The 21933-nt window shown below is 40.2% G+C and overlaps 1 protein-coding gene across 9 annotated transcripts in view; it reads right to left on the reverse strand.

Annotated features, from left to right (window-relative positions):
* LOC139976469 (UDP-glucuronic acid decarboxylase 1-like) overlaps nt 1-21933 on the reverse strand; it is an 87390-nt gene that overhangs the window by 13859 nt on the left and 51598 nt on the right. For 8 of the 9 annotated variants that reach the window (XM_071985296.1, XM_071985286.1, XM_071985277.1 and 5 more), the window contains 4 exons: nt 18592-18713; nt 17795-17958; nt 423-483; nt 81-138 (listed from right to left, as the gene is read on the reverse strand). In XM_071985296.1, coding sequence (XP_071841397.1) covers nt 81-138; nt 423-483; nt 17795-17958; nt 18592-18713 — 405 coding nt within the window. The remainder of the gene's footprint in view (nt 1-80; nt 139-422; nt 484-17794; nt 17959-18591; nt 18714-21933) is intronic. The other variant, XR_011796189.1, reaches the window with a different exon arrangement.

The following is a 21933-nucleotide window of genomic DNA, read 5'->3' on the forward strand; positions in this document are numbered from 1 at the left end:
CTTAGAAAGCTGCATGCAGAGCCCATGTATGTAAAACAAAGCTATTAAAGCTATTTTATTTGAAACATTATTTAACTCACCAATTTTCTCTTTGATTATGTTAGCAAAATCCATAATAGTATGCTCCTCTGAATTGCCCTAAATTTAATAATGAAAGAAATGTGATCATATACCTTTGATATGTAATTGGTCTATCAGAACAAAGTAAATTAGAGAGAATATATCCACCTTTTCAATATATGTAAGAAGTGGAGCAGGTGCTGCATGTTATCATATCCTATCCAATATCGGATTAAAAGGGTATTTATGATGAGAACTGGAAGTTATTTAGTACAAATCAACATCCAAACAGTCACTTTCTGAGCCTTGATTCAAAGAAATTAACCTCCAGTAGAAGAATGAGAGAGAGCCTGAGTACTTACCAGATTGACAGGTGATGATATATTACTATTCATGAGGGCAATCATACCAGCCACAAGGTCACTGTATTAAAATAAATACAAACAAAAATATGAATAAACATTAGTTAAGAGCAAGTTAACTATAACTACTGTACATGTTAAGATCAGGGTCAGTATATTTATTTAACAAATTCCAAAAGTAAATATCAATAAACATTAAACAGATACAGGTTTACTGTGATATGAAATTATTTGTGGTGGCAAACAAGCCAGCAGCAAGGTCACATTATTTGCAAACTAGAAGCCAACAAGCTTTATGATATACTGCTATGTTTTCTATGAAAACATATTTAAGGTAACACTACATACACATTTTTTAAGTTTTAACTGCAAATTTTGACTTTCACAAATAACAATAGGGTTACGGCAGTCACTACGGTGAATCTGCAATACTAATTATGAAATTCACTCATTTTTACTTTTGGAGTTATTCATGTTTATTATGACTTTGACTCCTGGCGACCTCAATGACTTTTAGATTTTTCACAAAAACATTTCGCTGTACTCAGTAAGGTGGATGCAAAATTGTAAATGAAGTTCACTTAAGCTATTCTTTTGTAGTTACTGTTTTTACAAATCATATAAGCTTTTGCCCTCTGAAATGAAGAGGTATTCTTGTACCCATTAAGGTGGTTTGAACTTCATCCGAGCTAAACAGACATAGATATATTGGTGATAAAAATTAAATGGGTTTATAGGCAGTTGGCCCACTTGGATTTATTTGCTTGTATCTTGACCACCAAAAAGGATCAGTGTGAAAAGAATACATTATGATCAGATAATTGGGCAAGTGAAGTGGTCAATTTCACTCAGGAATTACTTGCACCTTAAGCTGTAATTAATTAAAGGAAAAAAGAAAATTGAATTCATCACATGGGAATGAATGAGTGGAATATAATACAGTTCATTCCAATTATAAGTACTAATAATTCTTGAGAAGCCACAATTCTCCTGTTAGAAAAAGCATCAAATGCTACATATGCAAGGGTGAAATTAAGATTTTGAGGTCCAGGAGCCACTCTCTGGGAAAGGTGGCTCCTCACTCACAGGATGCTTGGTTGACCTAGGTCCCACTTGGCAGGGACCAGGAGTCAGTTGTAATTTAAACAAAAAACATGTGTGTAGATTATACCTTGATCACAGGGGTGGGCTTGGTCAGACCATGAATATCTACAAGAAAGACCAACTGAAAAGCCTGTCATGTAGGAGAGCCTATTCTTGAGCGACAACTTTTGAAAGAAATAAAAAAACAATAGCTATTTGGCGAGTGTAACTTTTGGTCTATTCACCCAAAAAAATTGACTTGTCACTAATTAATGCTACATTCTAGTCTCTGTAACTGTAATAGATGACACAAGATGTAACATCATTTCTTTCCAACTTATGCTAGTGTCATAAAACTTACTGGTTTATATATTTACGAGTGTCAAGCTTACCTGTCTCCTCACAACCTTAGCACCTCATTCTACCATGTCTAGTATGCCCTGGTAATCTTTTAACACTGTGCACCCTCAGCGACCGGCTCCCCCGGTCGTTGCCCTTCCTTCTCATGACACCACTTCTCTTCCAAAATGGTCCCTGACGCGGCCTCGGGGGGTGGCGGGCAAACCCTGCCACTCGCCGAGCCCGCTGAGAAGAAAATCTTAAGCTAACAAAAGTTGCTGACACCTCCTGACGGGGGGAACCCACCCAAGAAGTCGGGGGGGGGGGCCCTCCGGATCTTCGTAGGCGTGCCTACCCCTAAGCTAACAGAGGCCTAATTGAAGAATTCGACAAAGTACCCCTTACTACCTTACATGGTAAACTGTTACCTTAGAATACCAAAGTAAGGAAAAGCACTCACCGATAAACAATGAGCTGTAGTCGAACCAGTGGATGGCGATGTCTATCGACAAGAATCGTGCGGAGTCGTGAGTCAGGTCGAACGACCGCTCCCCCGTCCGGCTGTGTCCCACCCCCCTCAGGGGAGGGTGGCAGGAAATGGAGACAGGTAAGCTCGTCACTCGTAAATATATAAACCAGTAAGTTTCATCATATTTACTTCGCTCCTCGCTTACCTGTCTCCACACAACCTTAGCACCGAGTGGCACTGCCCGATGGTGGGAGGCCCGAGTGGTGGGACCTAGAACCCCTGGAGCTCGCATCACCGAGCGACCAAATGCCAACTCGGCCTGTAGTGTGTCCGATAGGTAACAGGCGATGAAAGTGGTTGGAGTCTTCCAAGCTGCCGCCTTGAGAATGTCTTCTATTGGAATCCCTGCGAATAGGGCTGTAGAAGCTGCGACACCCCTGATGCCGTAGGCCCTTGGTCTGCCTGGTCCTGTTGCAAACGGGCAGATAGTTTCTACCAACCAGGGGACAAGGTAAGGTAAGGAGTAAGGCACTCGAGGGAGGATGAACAGGGATGTCAAAGTACCCCTGAGGTCTTCTGTTCTGTGGAGGTACCACTTCAGTGTCCTAACGGGACACCATAGTCTGTCCTCGAATGAAGATGATCTTGATCCCTGAAATGAAGATGTCTCCCGGGAGGAAAGCCAGGACCTGGTTCTTGGCGATAAAGGAGTGGTCGGGAACCATCCTCACCCTATGGTTCTCGAACCGTATGTGGTTTCTCTTTGTAGAGAGGGAGTGAAGGCAACTCCTCCTCCTTGCCGAGACTAGGGCGATGAGGAACATCGTCTTTTTGGTGAGTACTACAAGGGATGCCTTTGCCATAGGCTCTTAAGGCGCCTTAGTCAAGGTGTGTAGTGTGGCTGAGAGTCCCCAAGAGGGGGTGAGGCGTCAGACTTGTGGGCGCCTATTTGCCATCCCCCTGATCATTTGGGCAATTTCTCTGTTGTTGCCTGGCGTGGAGCCGTTGGGGAAGCCCTGATGGATGGCGGCAATAGCCGAACAGTAATTCTTGATCGTCGAAACCGGCTTGCCTTCTTGAAATAATGTGAGCAGGAAGTCGGTGATCGAGGTTAGAGAGGCCTTGGTAGGCAGAGTCTGTCTTGTTCGGCACCATACTCCGAATCTCTATAGGCGGGATTCGTAAGTCGCCACGGTTGTTCTCCTTCTGGCATCGGCCGCCACCGCGGCAGCTTCCGAAAGTCCTCTCTGTCTGAGGGTAGACCTGACAATTTCCAGGCAACTAACTGTAGGCCCTTGATCTCTGGGTGAGCCAGCGTCCTCCATCTCTGTGACAACAGATGTGGTGTCCGGTAGGATCGCCGGCGTGTCTGTGAGGAGCTTGAGAATTTCCCCGAACCAGGGTCTGTGGGGCCAGAAGGGAGCCACTAGGATGAATTCCTCAGTACCTGGCTGATCATGCAAAGAGGGGGGAAGAGGTAAGCATCCAGTCCGTCCCATGACAGGGACATGGCGTCTATGTGGAAGCCCTGCGGGTGGAACTGCCTGGAGCAAAGGTGGGCAGCCTGTTGTTGTCTTGTGATGCAAACAGGTCTATCAGCGGTCTGCCGAACATGTGGAAAATCCTGTCGCATGTCCGTTGTGAGAGGGTCCACTCGTTGGGGTCGAGCTGTCCCCTGGACAGAGCATCGGCCATCACGTTCTCCTTTCCGGCTATATGAAAGGCTCGTAGGGCCATGCCGGATTCTGCGGCTGTGGTGAGGATCTCCCATGCCGGACGGCACAATCTCTGACCTGGTGCCACCCTGTCTGTTGATGTAGGCCACCACCGTCGTCTTGTCTGAGAAGATGGTGGTTAAAGTGCCCGTACTTGGGCGTGGAAGGACTCCAGAGCCTGTTTCACTGCCAGCATCTCCAGGGTGTTGATGTGGTAGGACCGTTCCCTCAATGTCCAAGTTCCTCAAGCCGTACGGTTGCTCCAGTGAGCTCCCCATCCTGAGAGCAAGGCGTCAGTCGTCACTGAAGTCATTGGGGAGGTTGAGAGTGAAAGGAACTCCCTGGCTCCAGTATTCTGGTGTGTTCCACCATTGGAGGTGTACTGACCGTCTTGTATACACTGTCGGCTGTTTCCGACTCCAAATTGCTTACTATCAGCCAGTCGTCGAGGTAGATGTATAGCACAACTCCCTTTTTTCTTAAGGAGACTGTGGCTCCCGCCACTCTGGTGAAGACCCTCGGGGCGGTGGATAGCCCGAACGGGAGTGCCCTGAAAAGGTAGTCTCGGCCGGCGTAATGGAAGGCTAAGAAGCGACGATGGTCTTTGCTCATTCGGATGTGTAAGTAGGCGTCCTTTAAGTCTACAGTCGCCGCCCACATGCCCTTTCTGAGAAGGGGTAAGATAACGTTCAGGGTTTCCATGCGGCAGTGTTTTGTCCTGACAGTTTTGGTTGAGGGGCTTGAGGTTTAGGATGGGATGCCAGGTTCCGTCCTGTTTTGTGGTCAGAAAGAATGACGACCAGAAGAGGGGTCTCGTCCCCTCCAGCACCTCTACAATTGCCCGCTTGGCCAGCAGGGCCGCAATCTCCCCCTCGAGAGCCAATTTTTGGACGGGGTTCGTGGGTGTTGGGGTTCGCCTTCCTCCGCCCCCGAAAGGCGGGCTGGAGGTGAATTCTATTTTGTATTGTTACGAGGGCCCATTCTAGCCTAACACTAGTCACTGTTGGTGAAAAACCTACTTTTATATATAGGAAGTATTTGAAATGGCCTACGTGACGAATCAATATTTGAGAAATTAGGTCGGGTTACCGTGTCAGAATGTTATTTATGTAATGAGCAATACCTGATTGTTCTGGTATATTCCTTATGATGACATGCTGGTCTCGGTTTCCCGTCGGTTTACCTGAAACCCTGTTGTACGCTGTGCTCGCATCTTCGTGGTTTCTCTGGAATGTTCCGCGAGATATGCATTGGACCAGTTTCGCGAGTTGTTTACCACACGGACGGCCTATAGACTATTCCTGTGGAGGCTAGCACATTCCATAGCACCTGTGACCTATATTCTGATGACTGGAATGACGTCACATTGTAAACAATCTTATTGTATTTATTAAAGGACTTCCGGGAACGCAGAAACTGGGTCGAATTGTTACTCAGGTGTATCAAGAAAGATTCAGATGATTCTTGACATGGGGAATCGTATAAAAACCGGCCCCAGATCGGAAAGGATTCAGTTTCTGAACGATTACAACCGACGACACATAGTATACAATTCTACTATATATCGTCAGAGCTCAACTGCCAGTAGTTTCTGAGGGATTGAGATATCGATACCAAGATTGATTCTACACTTCCATTCAGAAGTTCGAAGAGGACTTTGCTGTGAAACTACAGTTTTCCAGTCATTATTTCGGAGGTGAAGAATTTCTGTCTCAGTTGAGGAAGTTCGTTACGCCAGGAGTAGGTGGCTATAAAGCTGATTTTGGACTGACTCTGGTGATATTTAGTCGGCGAGAAGTTCGACTTGTGCTTCACTTGATTGTGGCTGGAAGTCCGTCTTCTATTTTGGAGCATCGCCAGAAAGAAGGTGACTGCTGTTTCTGGGATCGCGAGAAACTTGGTCAAGGCCCAGTGAATTTCGCGGTACAACGGACCGAGAAGCGTCATCGAGACACCAAGGTTGTGGCCGCTGCGGGATATTGCCGTTGGAAGAGACCAGCATGTTTTAAAGTGTATCCTATCTTGTTAAGTTTGCGAGTAATTTACTATATATTTGTAATGACCACTTGTTGTTGTTGGTTCAAACTCCATTGTTCAATATAGTTTACGTTCTCATTCAAATTCTCTAGACTCGTCAATTTGTCTGTGTTCCTTCCAGAGACGAACCCAGGCTTGTGTCCCGTTAAAAATTACCCACCTCAAAATTATCGGGACCTCTCGCATTCCAACGTAACAGTATCCATGTGTGATAGTATCCAACGCCCACTTGTCACTGTTGGAAGCTCCCGGTGAAAAGATCGTCGTCGAGGCACAGGAGGGATAGAATCCGAAACTGAGCTTCTACTGAGGGCCATCTGATGGATGAGACGACGTTTTCGCGTCAGGCTCTAGCCAACTGAATCGCTACCCTAGCAAACTGGTCGTAGGCTAGTCGTACCAGAGGGCTCAACATGAGCAGAAGCTGTCCTGCCACGGGTCTTGTGACCTGTTTCTCGTCCTGGAGGAGTTGCTGATGGTAACGCATCAGGACTTCTGCCGTCAACATGAGTACGAGGTGAACTTCATGCCAGAACAGGCTGCCGTGTCTACATCAACCAGTAAGTCGGCTTACGTTGGTTATGATTCTTGAAGACTTGGGAGGAAGAAGGTCCCTGGTCTGCCTGTAGTTTTTCCTTGGCCTCCTGGGGGATGGTTGGGCACTTGAACAGGTCCTTCCAGGCTTCTGTCACATCACAAAAATTACGATAGGAACTACAAAGATTGCTGCAAGTGTATCAGCCCGTAACATAGGAGCTGTTTTAGACTCAGAATTACGCATGATCCCCCATATTAACAGTGTTGTTAGGACGTGCTACTTATATCTCTGCCAGATATCATATATCCGCCCATTCCTGACTCGTGATGCCACTGCTACATTGGTCAACGCTATCATCACGTCCTGTCTGGATTATGTAAATAGCCTGCTGTTTGGACTCCCCAACTTTACAACTCGCAAGCTGGAAATTGTTAAATAAAATGCTGCTCGTATAGTGTGTAAGAAAAGGAAAAGAGACCATGTCACACCACTACTGGAATCACTGCATACCAATAAACTATCGAGTGAAGTTTAAAATTAACCTACTCACCTACAAAGCTTTGCACGGTCTCGCCCCCTGCTACCTGTCTTGTCTCCTTACACCGTACAAACCTAGCAGAACCCTACGGTCATCATCACAAGAATTGCTCAAGGAGAAGAGAACAAGATGCAAGACCGGAGACAGAGCCTTCTCAGTCAGCGCTCCCAGATTATGGAACGCCTTACCGCCTCTGTGCGTGTATGCAGTTCTCTTAACACTTTTAAAACTGCTTTGAAAACATATTATTTTAGACTCGCTTTTACTGTGTAATTGACTGTGTTTTAACTTTTATTACGCATAGATACTACGTTTAGAACTACTTACTTAATTCTTAACATTTCTTTAAAAGAAAAAGAAAAAAAATGGGTATTTATTTACTACGTTTAGGGTTCTATTTTTTATCGTTTAGTATTGGGTGTTTATTACTATCTGTTTTAGGCTTTTACAATAATTGTCTTACTGTACTATAGTTTCTCATACCTATTTATATTTAAACATAGGCTATGATTTAATCTATTTTACTATTTACATACTTCTGAAATTGTTTTGGATTATGTGCGTTTTAGTTTTTAGTATCGTTTAGTACGAGTGTGTTTTTCCTATTGTTGCTTTTGGCTTTTACATTTTTTTTTGCCTTATTGGTTCTATATATTTAATATTTCGGTTTTTGTTACTATTTGTTTTTAGGTTTTACATTTGTAAAGCGCTTTGAGCAGCTTTGCTGATTATGCGCTATATAAATTTTACTTATTAGTATTCTTGTTATTCGTCTGGAACTCTGACGGCCCGTTCCGCCTTTGCTGGAAACGCCGTCCACCGGCGCTTTTCTGCGATAGATTCAAACCTGTCGTAGCAGGAAGCGTCCACCGGCATAGTGGACTTTGGGCGGGACGGAGCTTCCCCTGTTGATGTCAATTTTGAGACACAAGCTGGGCGTTGTGGTTCCTCGAACCCCAAGTGTCTCCGGAAGATCTCTGCAGCTCGAGCTGTCAGTTCCGAGGGCAACACTCCTCCCGATATAGGAGCCTCCTCCTCCTCTGGGAAGTGGGAGTAGCCATCCTCTGTAACTCCGAAGTCTATAGGGTCGACCTTGTCATCTAGGCCGGACAGGTTGACCAACGCTCTGCAATCAATAACGTCCTCACCAGGGAACAAATCAGGTTCTATTCTTTGATCTGGGATAGATCGTGGTGTCGCAGCCGGGCTGGCCGTGGGTCGCAATCGTTCCTCGGCACCGACGTCTGTGTTTGGTGCCTGTCTTTGTCGTTCCCCTTCTAGCAGGGGACGGAGAAGGCCTGTCAACAAGCCATCCAAGCTGGCTCTTCCTCTTGTTGCGGTCCTGGGGACCGACGTCTCCTCTTGGATTTCCGAAAACCGTCGTCGGAAGAGGGCGAGGGCTCGTCTGAAATGGAGATAAGTGTTTCTCCCTTCGCCGTGGGGACCTCGTTTGGGACCGGTTCTCTTTCCGGATTGGGCCCTTGCCCCTGCTTCCCCATTCTGGGGACCCAGCAGTTGTCAAACTCTTCGGCTCCCGGCTTCGGGACCAATTTAGGATCCGGTTGGGAGATCTTCGGACCGAGCTTCTGCCCCTGCTCCCCCCGTTCTGGGGACCCAGCAGTCGTAGATCTCATTGGTTCTTGGCTCCGGGACTGGCTCTGGATCCGTCTTGGAGACCTACGGACGGGGGTCCTGCCCCTGCTACCCCGGTCTGGGGACCAAGAAGTTGACTGTAGCTCCAGTTACCGGCTTCGGGACCGGTCTCGGATCTGGAGTGGACCTTCGGTTCCGGACTCCCTCTGGGGTCTCGCCAGAGCCCACCTCTGTGCGCGCACCATGCCGGGTGCCGCTCTCTGCGACCTGGACGGTCTGTCCGATCCGGTCGGGATAGATTTCCTCATGGGCTTTTTCTTGGGCGGAGCCTTGCCCTTGCCTTTTCCCTTGGTCATATCAGATCCGGACGACGCCGGGACCTTGGGGGGCACAATCTCTCTCGTCTCTCTCTCCTCTTTCTCTCTCCTCCGGCCCTCTCTTGGCCTCTCCACTCCATCTCCCACCACATCTCTCCGGCCGGATAGTGAGAAATTATCCGGTTCCGGCCGGATATTTTTCAAAATCCGGCCGGATATTTCTCAAAATCTGCCCGGATCTTTTTCAAAATCTGGCCTGAATTATTCCTTAAATAGTGTTCATATTAACTTAAATCAATGTAACCTATTTCCAAATATTAATAAAAACATTCAAAGTAAGGAAAAATTAGGTTTAAAATGTTTAATTTAATTTTCTCAATGGTCTGACCCACTGTTTCTAAAGATCAACCAAAATAATACAACTACTGTAATAATATGAAGCTATATACAACAAATACAGTTTGCAGTGAAATCATTTCTTGCAGCCTTCATCAGTTTAATATTGTGCAGTTAAAATAGACCATTCATATACTTATCAGTCAAAATACTGTTCCATTGAATCTTTACTTTCCCATTATTGTTGGCATTCATGTTTTCTCTGAATTTTTATGTGTGAAACAATCTCTTAAATATGGTCAGAGAGAAACACTTGCATGAAATGAAATGTCCAAAATCCAAACATGTGCATTAGGGCCTTAAGAAGTCAAAACAATGGATCTTTTTGTGGACCACTACAGTCCATTTCCTGTCTAGAAAGCTGTCAATTGTTACTCATTGTTTGTGGTCATGGCAATATGCAAATTGTAATCTTGTCACTTTTATAAATAGATGAAGCAATGGACTAGAAGAGTTTCCACCAAATGGGGTGCCAGTCACAGAAAAAACAGTATCTAATTTTCTCACAGAAAGAGATATCTCTTGTCACCATGAAAGTTCCTAAAAGTTCATGAAAAACATAAATCATTAAGTGTTCTAATGAACATTTAATTCCATTTTAAAGGAAAGATAAAAGATAGATAAGAAGTTTCTTCCACTTCTGGAAAGATGCAATGCTTTTTCTTTTTTTTTACAGATAATATTGCAGTGTAAAAATTTGTTACCAAATAATGAATAATAAAAGACAATTCTAAATCCTGATAGTATGTATGTATATATTAGATCCTCCTGCAAGCAGGAACTCGCGAAGAAGCCTCATTGGCTTATCAAGGCCGCAAGCTGACTGAAGTCAGTCTCTTACATTCATCTTTAACGTCCATGATTATGAATTGTTAATTGTCAACAACTCTGTAACTGGACGACATACATTAATCTGGGAGTGACTCGAACCGGGGACCTTATGATTGAAAGGCACCGGCGTTAACCACTGAGCTAACACTAGTAGTGTTACTACAACAATAGTAGTGTTACTACAACAATTAAATAATCTTTTTATTCAGTATAAAGTATGAGATTTTGTGAAATGTAGCTTCCCGTTTAAAAACAAACTTCATAGGTAGTATGCAGTATTTTTCCAGCAAACAATTTTACATACTATATCAAGCTTGTCAACAATTATTTTGTAGTTATTTTATTAAAGAATGTAGATTACACCACTTCAAGTCATATTTAATCTCATAAATGGGGTCTTAATTTCACCTTCTTTATAATATGCGTATACCTCACCTAAGATTTGCTCCTTGTTTCATACTTCTACTTCTTATTAATGATTTTTTTTTGTGTAATGAAAAAATCCGGTTCCGGCCGGATTTTATCCGGCCGGATTTCATGTACTATCCGGCAAAATCCGGTTCCAGCCGGATCCAAAAATTTGGATCCGGTGCATCCCTACTGTTAAAGACTGTAAACGTTCTGAAATCCCAAAGGATGTACAGCAGGGTTGTCCAACCTTTTGCAGAGGAGGGCCACATGGAATGATTATGATGAAGGAGGGGGCCGCATGAACCCTACGCTTGAATTTTTCGCCGAAGCCCAAGGCAACAAAATGTGAGCACTGCGCGCGGAGCACACTGATTTATTTTCCTTCCTGATAAAACAGATGAATAAAGTCCAGCCCCCCCCCCCCCGCCGCTGAGAGAGTGTCACACAAACTGACCTGTATGCAGTTTTTTGGACCCAGAAGGTTCGAATGATTGATTATATAGCTTCAAATTGTTATCAATAAATCTGCTTACTAAAATTTCGCACCGCAGAGCATCTCTGGCGGGCCGGATGCAACCCTGCGGCTGGCCGGACTGTGGCCCGCGGGCCGTAGGTTGGACAACCCTGATGTATAGTAAGGTAAAAATCCAATGTACTCCGGGAAATTTTGGTAAGATTTTGTATCCACTACGAAAACGCATATGTAAACACTTTGGATCGTAGAATGAGAAGGGCAACGACCGGGGGAGCCAGTCGCTGAGGGTGCACAGTGTTAAAAGATTACCAGGGCATACTAGACACGGTAGAATGAGGTGCTAAGGTTGTGAGGAGACAGGTAAGCGAGGAGTGAAGTAAATATGTACATTCTACTTCTGATTGCACACTGGAAAATGGTATCTCTGTGCTTTACAAAATATATCCTTTAGAGGAAAGTGATGAACAACCTAAATTATGTCACAGAATCATTGAAGCACTGGCTGCACTCATGTTGTCCCAAGCAATTCCCAAAGAGACTGATTCCAATAATTTTCTCGTAAAAAACAATCTTGGTTTTCACAGTGTTCCAGAGTCAAATGAAATACCATGTGAGCTATGGGTTAAACGAGAGGTGCTGAGTGTACTAATGGGATTTGATGACACTGAGATTGAAAGAGCCATATGTCTAAAGTTGGTCCCGGTCCCATCAATACTAGAAGACCACCTCCCATCCATGTGAGATTTTTTTGATATAGTGACCGGGAGAAAGCTTTACGTGCAGCTCTCTCATGACTCAGAGGTAAAAGAGATCTGATAGAAAACCAATGTAAAATATGATGGATCAACAGAGAAACTGCTTCAGTAATTTGAGGTTACTGTACCAAAAAGAGGATGGACCTACATTGAGAACTTTTTTGTTGTCAAAGCAGGTGGGAATGTTTGAAGAGATATGAATTATACTTTTCATTTGGACAGTGTGGTAAGTGTTTCTTTCTACAACATTTCTACAAAGAAATCTGGCAAGTCGGTATTTGGACCATAAATTACTACAAGGGTTATGGAGAATTGACCAATATCAAAGACATGATTATGAATGTACCCTGCATTGTCCCGACACTGTGTTAACTCTTCCAAACGAAACTCAATTTTGAAGACTTAACTTTATATGGATATTCAGGGTAAACTATTTTGCATGCGTTCTATAAAAAATAAAAAAGCAGAGAAACAAAGAGTGATGTGTCTCTTAGTTAGCATTTAGAATGTAACAGACAAGAAAGCATTGAATAAAGAAGGTATTTCAATGATTTGCAAAGTGAACTAGAGATGATTCAGGCTCATAGAATCAAGGGTAATATGATAAGGTCTCACTTGCAGTGGGTTGAAGGGAAAGAAAAATCATCAAAATTTTTCTTTAGCCTCGAAAAAAGACATCAAGCTAGTAAAGCAGTAAGATTATTGGTCATTTAACCAATGATATGAATGAGGATGTTTGGGATCACAAAAATATCCTGCATGAAGTGTACAAGTTTTATAGAGGATTGGTCAGCTCTAAGGATTCTAAAGATGTTAATGGAAGTTCTCTCATAATGTACCAAAGTTATCTGTTAGTGACTTCGCAGGCTTAAAAGTATATGAATGCTAAAAGAAGAAAAATATATCTCCTGGATCTGATAGGTTCACAGTGCAGTTCTATAAGTTTTTTGGAGAGACAGGCTTTCTGGTGTGCTCCTATGGTAATGATAACTCTTTTATTGTAATTACCCAGAGGTGTGGCGTGATCACCGTCATTACGAAGGATAAACCTAGGAATTACCTAAACAATTGGAGACCAATTTCTCTTCTTAAAGTAATCTTCAAGATTACTTCTTGTATTCCATAAAAATGTACTTGCTTCTTTAATTTTGCAAATCAGAGTGGTTTTCTTAAAAGTTGCTACATTAGCGACAGTATACGTAAAATATACGATATTATGTTTAGTTAGCAGGCTCTCTATTTGCTAAGAAGCTTTTGACAGCTTTCCAGCTTTTATTATCAAGGTACTTTCTTCTCTTTTCAAGTTTGGTCTATCTATTCTTAAGTGGTTTGACACTTTTTACAACCAAGCCTTCTCGTCAGTCCCTGTGAATGGTTTCCTCACGGAAAGCTTCCCTGTTGAATGAGGTTGCAGACATTGGGATCCATCATCACCCTATTTGTTTTTCCCATGTTATTAAATGTTATCATTTGTAACAATACCTCCATTTGTGGCAGTAGAATAGGTGGAGGACATGAGACTTAATTGGTTCAATACACTGATGACACAACCTTCTTTATTCATGCAGAGGAAGCATCATTTCGTAATCTTTTCAATTAACTCTAACTATTTGGGTTATTGTCTGGCTTGAAGATGAATGTAGAAAAGTCTATCTTTTAGTATCTGATCTTGGTGAGGGTCTTCCATGAGTACTAAAAGTGGTAATAGAATTTGATGTAACTGTGGTGATGATTTTAAACTACAAGGCATTACTTTTAATGTATGTGTTTAGTATGATAAGTAAGAGTTACGAAAACGTTTTAGCAAAAATGAATAGCTTAATCAAGGTTTGGCTTAAGTGCAATTTAACTGTACTAAGTGGTATTACAGTTGTCAAGTCGCTAAGTCTCCCATTATTTAACTATTACTGTAGACAATGGCATTACCAGGTGCTGACTTTATGACAAAGATCAACTCCTTACTTTTTAAATTTGCTTAGCATTATAAATCTGATCGTGTTTGTTATTATCAGATAATCAAAGATTTTTCTTAAGGTGGTCTTAAAATGGTTGACTTTGTTAGCTACTGTTTAGGCTTAAAAATAAGTTTGTTATATGGTATAAAATTTGATAATTTGTTTATGAAAGGCGTCTATTTTGATAAAGTTATCAGCTCTAAAGTTACCAACTCCTTCTGGAAAGAAATACTTGGGTTAACATATTCTAATTTACACAATGTGCTGGATTCTTTCAATGATGCACAGATTGCCTTAAGTCTTCCTATAGGAACAACAGCTTAATCTGGGTTGGGAATAAGCCAGTTTGTTATAGTCATTGGATTGATGTAGAAGTTAAATTTTGTTCATGACCTTGTGTCTCATAAAGGTGACTTCTTCACACTCAAGGAATTTGTTAATAATTGTCAGGATCCTACACACTTTTTAGAATACTATGGCATTGTAAAGTCCATTAAGTCTTTGAGGCCAAATTGACTTAGGAACCTACATGAATGTGCATTCAGACCGGTTAACTTTTATCTAAACATGTTGTTAAGAAGCAATCATCTGAGCAGCAAATCTGTGTACAAAAGGTTGATAGAACCTTTAAAACACCCAAACAAATCCAATCTAAGGTAGTCAAAAGTATATTAACTTCAGGTGAGGAATGGTATTTATATTGCCTTATACCTTTTAAGTGTACCATGGAAATAAAACTCTGTTGGTTCCAATATCGGCTATTTCATAGGATTATTCCCTACAATATAAAGGTGGAAATTCAAAAGTATGCAACTTTTGTCTCATTTATATGCAAACCATTCAACACATATGTTTTTTATTGCTCCTATGCTCAAAAGTAATTGGTATTCCTACAAAATATCTTTAACCGAAATGATGTAAATATTAACCCATCAAATGCCAAAATTGCAAATTTGGTGGTGACTTGGCTCAGGTTTTGAATTTAATTCTTATTATAGTAAAAAATTACATTTTCTGTTGTAAAGGGCTGAATGTCATTCCTTCAGTGGCCAGCTTTCTTAACTTTTCTTCAGGATTATTTTAGACTGTGGGAGTATATCTTTATTGAAAACTTGGTTTATGATGTGTGGGTGTGGTGTTGGTTTCCCTAGCTTTCAGAAATTTCAAAATACATAAAAAATATGTGTGTTCATTATACCTCTTCTACCGTGCAAGCAGTTATTTTCAATATAGATATTTTTCCATTTTTCCTTTTATTTAAAGCCAACTTACATGATCCCTATCAACATCTGAGTAATAACCAAAGCTTCAGGTACATGGATTATTGTATAGATGTTTAACAATTTCTGTATCAAACAAAACATATTTTAACATTTAAAGACATACTATCTACATTTTACTATCAACATTTACTACAGGGATGCAAGCAGGCTTTGCCCCTAGGGCCTGAATATTTGCAAGAATATTTTGCCAAAATATCCCTCCCAGATCACCAGAAATGGAACTTCCCAGGCCTTGTATGTTGCATCTGAATTTTATTCTTATCTGAACTTTATTTTGAGATATCAAGTTTTAGAAATTTACACTTCCAAAAAATACTATAAAAAATACAATAAGAAAATGAGAAACAACACCATAAGATTAAAACAAACATAACTGGATAATGGTCACATGTTTGATACTTTAACCTTAAACAGCACTTTCGGTAAGGTGAAATATGCCTAAGTACCCCAGAAGTCTCATTCTGAATTGCCAGGCCAGGAAATGAACTTTAGGAACTTTTCCGGGACATCTATGTTTCGTATGTAGGGCCTAGTCCGAGAGGAAATTTCCGGAATTATCTCCGTTTTTGAGTCACTTCCAAAGAAAGCCACAAATTTTAATATTTTTCCCTACTCTAATGATACTAAAATACTTTAAAATCATGGGAAACTTAAGAAAATATCACTGCAATACTGTTGGGAACTTTATGAAAAACCAGAGAAAAATTGCGGTATAGGCTCTAATTTGCATATGCTACAGTGTTGTTAGGATAATTAGCAGAAAAAGCTCATGCCTGTTTCAACTGGGACGGAAAGATCGTGTGGAGCCGGAACTAAATTTCAAAATTGGAAAAAAGCCAGAATTCTGGGTATTGCCGGAATTCTGGCATCCCTGTTACTAATATAAAAGTACCAAGTACAATTGTAAGGTTCATTCGATAATTTAATTCTACCTGATGAATGTTTTTTCTAACAAAGACAATTAAGTGAAGACCCTACGATTTTAGTAATTTAGCAACTTTTCTGAGAAATGACATTCTGCCATCACTAGCCAAATGATGAAGTCGTTGGCTTTGAGTACAGCGTTTCTGTATGTTGCCGTGTTGATGTGTCAATATAAATATGAAATTGTTTGCAAAAAATCACCTACAGTGTGTGAATAATAATAAAAATTATGTGCAAACACCCAAAAGAATCATGCATGAAATGTTTGGCCACCTCTTGTATATTTGTATTTTGACACGAAACTTTCTTTCTTCCCTTGTTTGTGTTACTAAACCAAATTCTATCCTAACATTGTAAGTGTATGTCACAATGAAGCCTAGCCACCTCGCAGATTTCATATGCTTCGTTAGTGATTTTTGTTCTTTTTTACCACAATGGCAATGAATAATGACTTGTTTCTTATCACCTCAGCTCTAAAAGACCCTTATCACTAATTCTTGGATTTTAAAAATCCAAAACTCAGAGTATCGTGGTTACAACTTGTTACTTTTTTTCCGTAACTTGAGGGGCTCTGTCTGCTCCTTAAACATGCAATGTGTTTTGTCTTTTTTTTGTTCTGATTATCAAATGAGGCAGTTGAAATTCCCATTATGAGAAAATCCAGAGTGTTATAATCATGGAAACTAAATATTTGATACATTACTCCTTCAAGAGAAATTGATGAGAAAAGTCTGCAGTATTTTACTCTACAAAACTGGTACTGTGAAGCCCATGGCATAGGACCATCAAAACACAGACCTATAGACCTTCAGGATAGATACTCATCATGCTTAGTTTGGACTATGGAAATCAATCTCTCTTGACAAACTTCAATAACTGCAAACATTTTCTGACGTTTGGAGAAAAACAGCTTTACTTGCGACTCAAGATGTTGTCACTTCCAAAAGACACTCCACTTAGCTCTGAAGTCAGTCCAAGAAACATTTGCAGGAACTGCAATGACCTCTATGAGTTTAATAAAATCTCAGATTATTCCCTACACTGTTAACCAAGCTGACTTTAACAGAATTTATTTAACAGACAAAAGTTGCCTGCACACTGTGGGAAGTCAAGCAAAAGTTTCAGGCTAGCATTCTATTGGACAAGAAACTTACCCTAGGCCCTTGGAAAGTGGAAACATATCAATACTTAGATAGAAACACTGTAGTTCCCTTTAGCCACCTTAAAAGGCTTAAAGGGGATACTTCGAGATACCCTGGTCCGTAAAATAGGTAAGAACATTCTTACAAAACAATTATTTGGAAGATATAAATGCTGCCAATGAAGGCATATTTCTTACGAAGAGAACTATCTTTTTAAATGCTCATGACCAAAGAGCCGCCGTTACTTAAAAACTGACATATATTCCACAAAACGAAACCTGTGACATGAAAAATGCACTAATGAAACATTGGACCTGAAGAGATGGACCCGCTGGATTACAAACTTCCCCAACTGATTATTGCTTACAAAAGAGCACCTGCAGACAGTTTAAATCACTGTTTACTTGGGGTTCTATCTTACCACAATAGTTGCTTTTGCAGTCAGAATTGACTGATGTTAGTTTTGAAAATAACTGCCTTCTGAGGGTTCATATAGCATTTGTGGCAACAATCCAAGTAATTACATGTTTGCTTGTCACATATAAACTAGAGCAATAATACAGGTACTTACGAAACATACTGGAATGACCTAGTCTGCTTGCCAGATCCAAATATTGTTATTGGTTCTCCCTTGAGAGACTGGATGATGAAATTGCTGACCACTCGACCATCGTTCATGTGCATTCTGGGACCAAAGGTGTTGAATATTCTAGCTACTCGCACTTCAACATTTTCCTAGAGTGACAGTGAAACATAAGTGAGACAGAAGTATGTTAACATTAACTCAGTATCTTCAAAATATAAATATAAATATATAAATATAAGAGTGACAGCATGATGATCCAAAAACTCACAAACACTGAAGTAGTGACGAAACTTCAATTGAGTCAATGAAAAGTGGTTGCTAAAACTTACTAAATTGCAATAACTGCTTCTCTTATCAAAAGTGTTGCCCAATATCTTCTTTGCTTCAATTTTCTCATAATTTCCCAGTCAATTGTATGTTCATTGATGCCAATAATTCTTTGTTCATTCACTGTTTATAATTTCCTAGTTACTCTTTTTGTCATTTTGCATATATATTCTAGTAGCGATTGGAGCAGGAAGCTGACTGTAAACATTCTTAAGTTTTCCAAGCCATAAATACCTGGCCTAGGAACTTAAATTGAATAATAAATTCACTACCATTGTTCACTGCTTGCAGATACATTTCTATGCAGGAGACAAACAGACAGGTACCCAGAAGGAAAGTGTTTATCCTTTTTCAACACTATTTTGTAGCCTGATGGAATAAAAAAAAAGATGCAATGACCAGCTAATGAGAGCATACATGAATTGTTACAATTTGCATTTATAAGGAACATATACCTGCTTTGCATATGCATAACACATTGTCTCTGCTACTCTCTTGCCTTCATCATAGCAAGCTCTGGGTCCTATAGGATTAACATGTCCCCAATATTCTTCATTCTGAGGATGTTCTTGTGGGTCTAAAAAAGAAGAAGAAAGGGATCAATTCACAGATTGCACAGAGGTAATTGCAAGGCAAAGTAGTGTGTCCAATCACCCGAGGCAGCCCAAATCATAGAAATTTCACAAGTATGTCCAGTTTATTTTCAATGATCAATCAATATTTTGAAACAAAAACTTGTGTTTGGAAAGTTTTTCATTATTATTTAAGTTCTCATATCCTTGATTTTTGCTAACATAGCATTTTCATCATTATTAATTAATAAAATACACCCTGGGCAGCAAAGTTGAACCAAATCAGTTCATATAATTCCATGGTTCTGTTTCTGTTTACAATTCTACTGTTATTTGTTATGTACAGATGTACTTTCCATGAGATCTTGTTATTCTTCGTTGTTTATTGCTACAATAATCTTCTAAAATCTGGACTTTTAATCACAAACACAATTGTGTTGAGCTTAAATGATAGAAATACGATGAAAGATACATGATGCTATAATGTTACATGATAAAATAGTCACTTGTATGACTGCCATATCATTGTTAAGATTCCTCTCTTATTGTTGAAATTATCAAATTTATTCTTGCACTGTGTGAACAAATGATGTTTACCACACATTCGTGACATGTTGACATGAGACAGTTCCTCTTTCAATTGCAACATCAATTGAGCAACTTTGCCAGTAGATGGGACAGAACTACATATGGCATATAGGGTATCTTACTAGCAATAATAAGAACACACCATAAAAATACCAAGCAGCTGTCATACCCTATCTTCTCTATAGGAGAGCAAGCTTGTCAAGAGCATCTAGTTTTATGCATGCTCCAAGTTTAGCTGGTTGGTAATATATGATGCTCCCTTAATATAACGACACTAGTATATCTTTCTTAGTTAGGTCTATCAGGTCTACCAGGATGTGCTGCCAGAGGTACAGTATCTTAGTATCAATAGAAAGAACAAGTCTCAAGAAACCAAGCAGGTATTAGACCCTTGGTATTGTGGAAGGTCAAAGGACATGGCAGGAGAGTAAAGCTCTCAAATTTTCTTTATTTTGATGACTCTCACATCATCTTTGTCCAACAAAAGTGGGATATACTTTGCTGAGCATATTTTCATATCTTAGCTGTCATCTGAAGTTCTGAACATTAAAATGGGAAAATCTCAAGCAGCAAAATACAACAATGTCAACTCCGAACCTATGCTACAGCACCAGGCAAGCTGAATCAGACAATGAATGCTCCGATACTGAGTGTAATCAGAGTATATAGGATGCCTTGGAGGAGACGGTTCAAAACATTTTCACTAAACTTAAATAGCTACAGAGAGACTTTGGAACAGCCCTTGATATTCAGTGTATCAGACTTACAGAAGTAGAAAAAGAAAACAAAGTATGTGAAAGTTTATCAAAACGAGTTGAGAAGTTGGAAGCACACAGAGATAAACATTCTGCCACGATTTACAACCATGAGAGGTTTTCTTTCTGCAACAATTTGCGAATTGTTGGATACCCTTTCTCGAAAAAAAAGAAGATTGCACGGAAATAGCATCAGCAGGTGTTACAGAAAATGGGTATTCCAACCTGTAAAATCAAACTTGCTAACAGAGATGGTAAGAGTGTGCAGGTAAGAAGCCGACATAGCCTGGTAAATCTGTTATTTTTTTTCAGGACAAGCTGAAAACACTAAGGGAAGCAAGGAGAACACTAAAGAATGATAGTTTTTTCATAATTGATGATCTTACCCCAACTGACCTCAGAGAGAAAAGAAAATACGCCAAACAAGCTTCAGACTATTTCGGAATGGGACGAGTTACACTTCTCTGGGCGAGTATGGATATCCCAAGATGGCGCACCTTACCGTTAGCAGTCATCAAACCACTGAGTGTTACAACAGCCTTCCGTTATTAATGCATATGAACTACAGGGATTTACTTTGCCACTTATATATTCTAGCTTAACCACTCCTTGTTCAGTTGACTTATAGGTGTTTTATGTGGTGAGTGCCAGGGGGAGAGCACTAGAGAATGATAGCTTTTTCATAATTGATGATCTTACCCCAACTGACCTCAGAGAGAAAAGAAAATGCGTCAAACAAGCTCCAGTTGACTTATACGTGTTTTATGTGGTGAGTGTCATGTTATATTATTATTATTACGATACTTGTCTGCCATCATGTTACTGTGGGACTTAGTGGGGCATTCTACAACCCTTTCTGGTTGACCTGTTTTCAATCATTACTGATTGGAAAGGCTGCCAATTGAATGGCTTGGCTTTTCCATTTTGTTTCCATTTTTTCTAGTTATATGTTTGTGGCTAGGTCTTCAAGATCATGAGACTTGGCCATCATTGCTTTTTTACATACTTCAGTATGCTATTTGATGTTCCTTATTGTATCCACCTTTTGCTTGTTGTACATATGGTATCAACATAATTCAAAGTATTGTACTTCCCTCTGTCCTCTAAGTATCTCGCCAAGCCTTTGCTTACTATATAGTATTCTTCAGTTTGCTTTAATTCACGTATTCAAGCATGGCATGCATTCTTAAGTTCAGTACTTACAGTGTCAGGGGCCTGAAGCAGTGCAAAGACAGAAGGAAAGGAAAGTTTTTACATTCTTACACAGATGAAACATGGTATGGGTCTGTTGCCCCCAAATTGGTTGCCAGAGGTAGCAAATTTTCAAATTACAGTTTAGAACTTCTATTCTAAATAAATAACATAACTAATATCTGCAATTTATGAATCAGAATTGACCAGACCTTAAACTATTCCGGAAATTATAATCAAGATGGTTGAAAGTTTGACAATCTTTAAATTTTCCTAAATTCTTCTTTTTTTAATGGTGGTGTGGGACTCCATTGCTGCTACATTTTGGAATTCTTATGTTATTTTCATTATTAACATAAAATTTGCTATTGTAAGACAAGTTTTCCGTGATATTGATGATGTCATTTATAAAATATTAGAGTATCTTTAGAAAAATTTCTAATTTTTCCTGAAATAAAGTTAAAGTTTTCTTTAAAGAACAAAATTGAAAGTTATAGTAACACTTATACCATAAAATATAACCACAACATAAGCACATATATTAACCAAAAGCTGAAAATTCTGGGTCATGTCCTCAGAATTTTTTTTCTTAATTCTTGTTTCGGACATCACTCCACCAAATAGATCTGGTTTTGTACATCACCCACCAATATTTTATCTAATATAACCTACTATTTAGTAATCAAACAAA

This window comes from Apostichopus japonicus, chromosome 2, assembly GCF_037975245.1.
Source record: "Apostichopus japonicus isolate 1M-3 chromosome 2, ASM3797524v1, whole genome shotgun sequence".
Lineage (NCBI taxonomy): Eukaryota > Metazoa > Echinodermata > Holothuroidea > Aspidochirotida > Stichopodidae > Apostichopus > Apostichopus japonicus.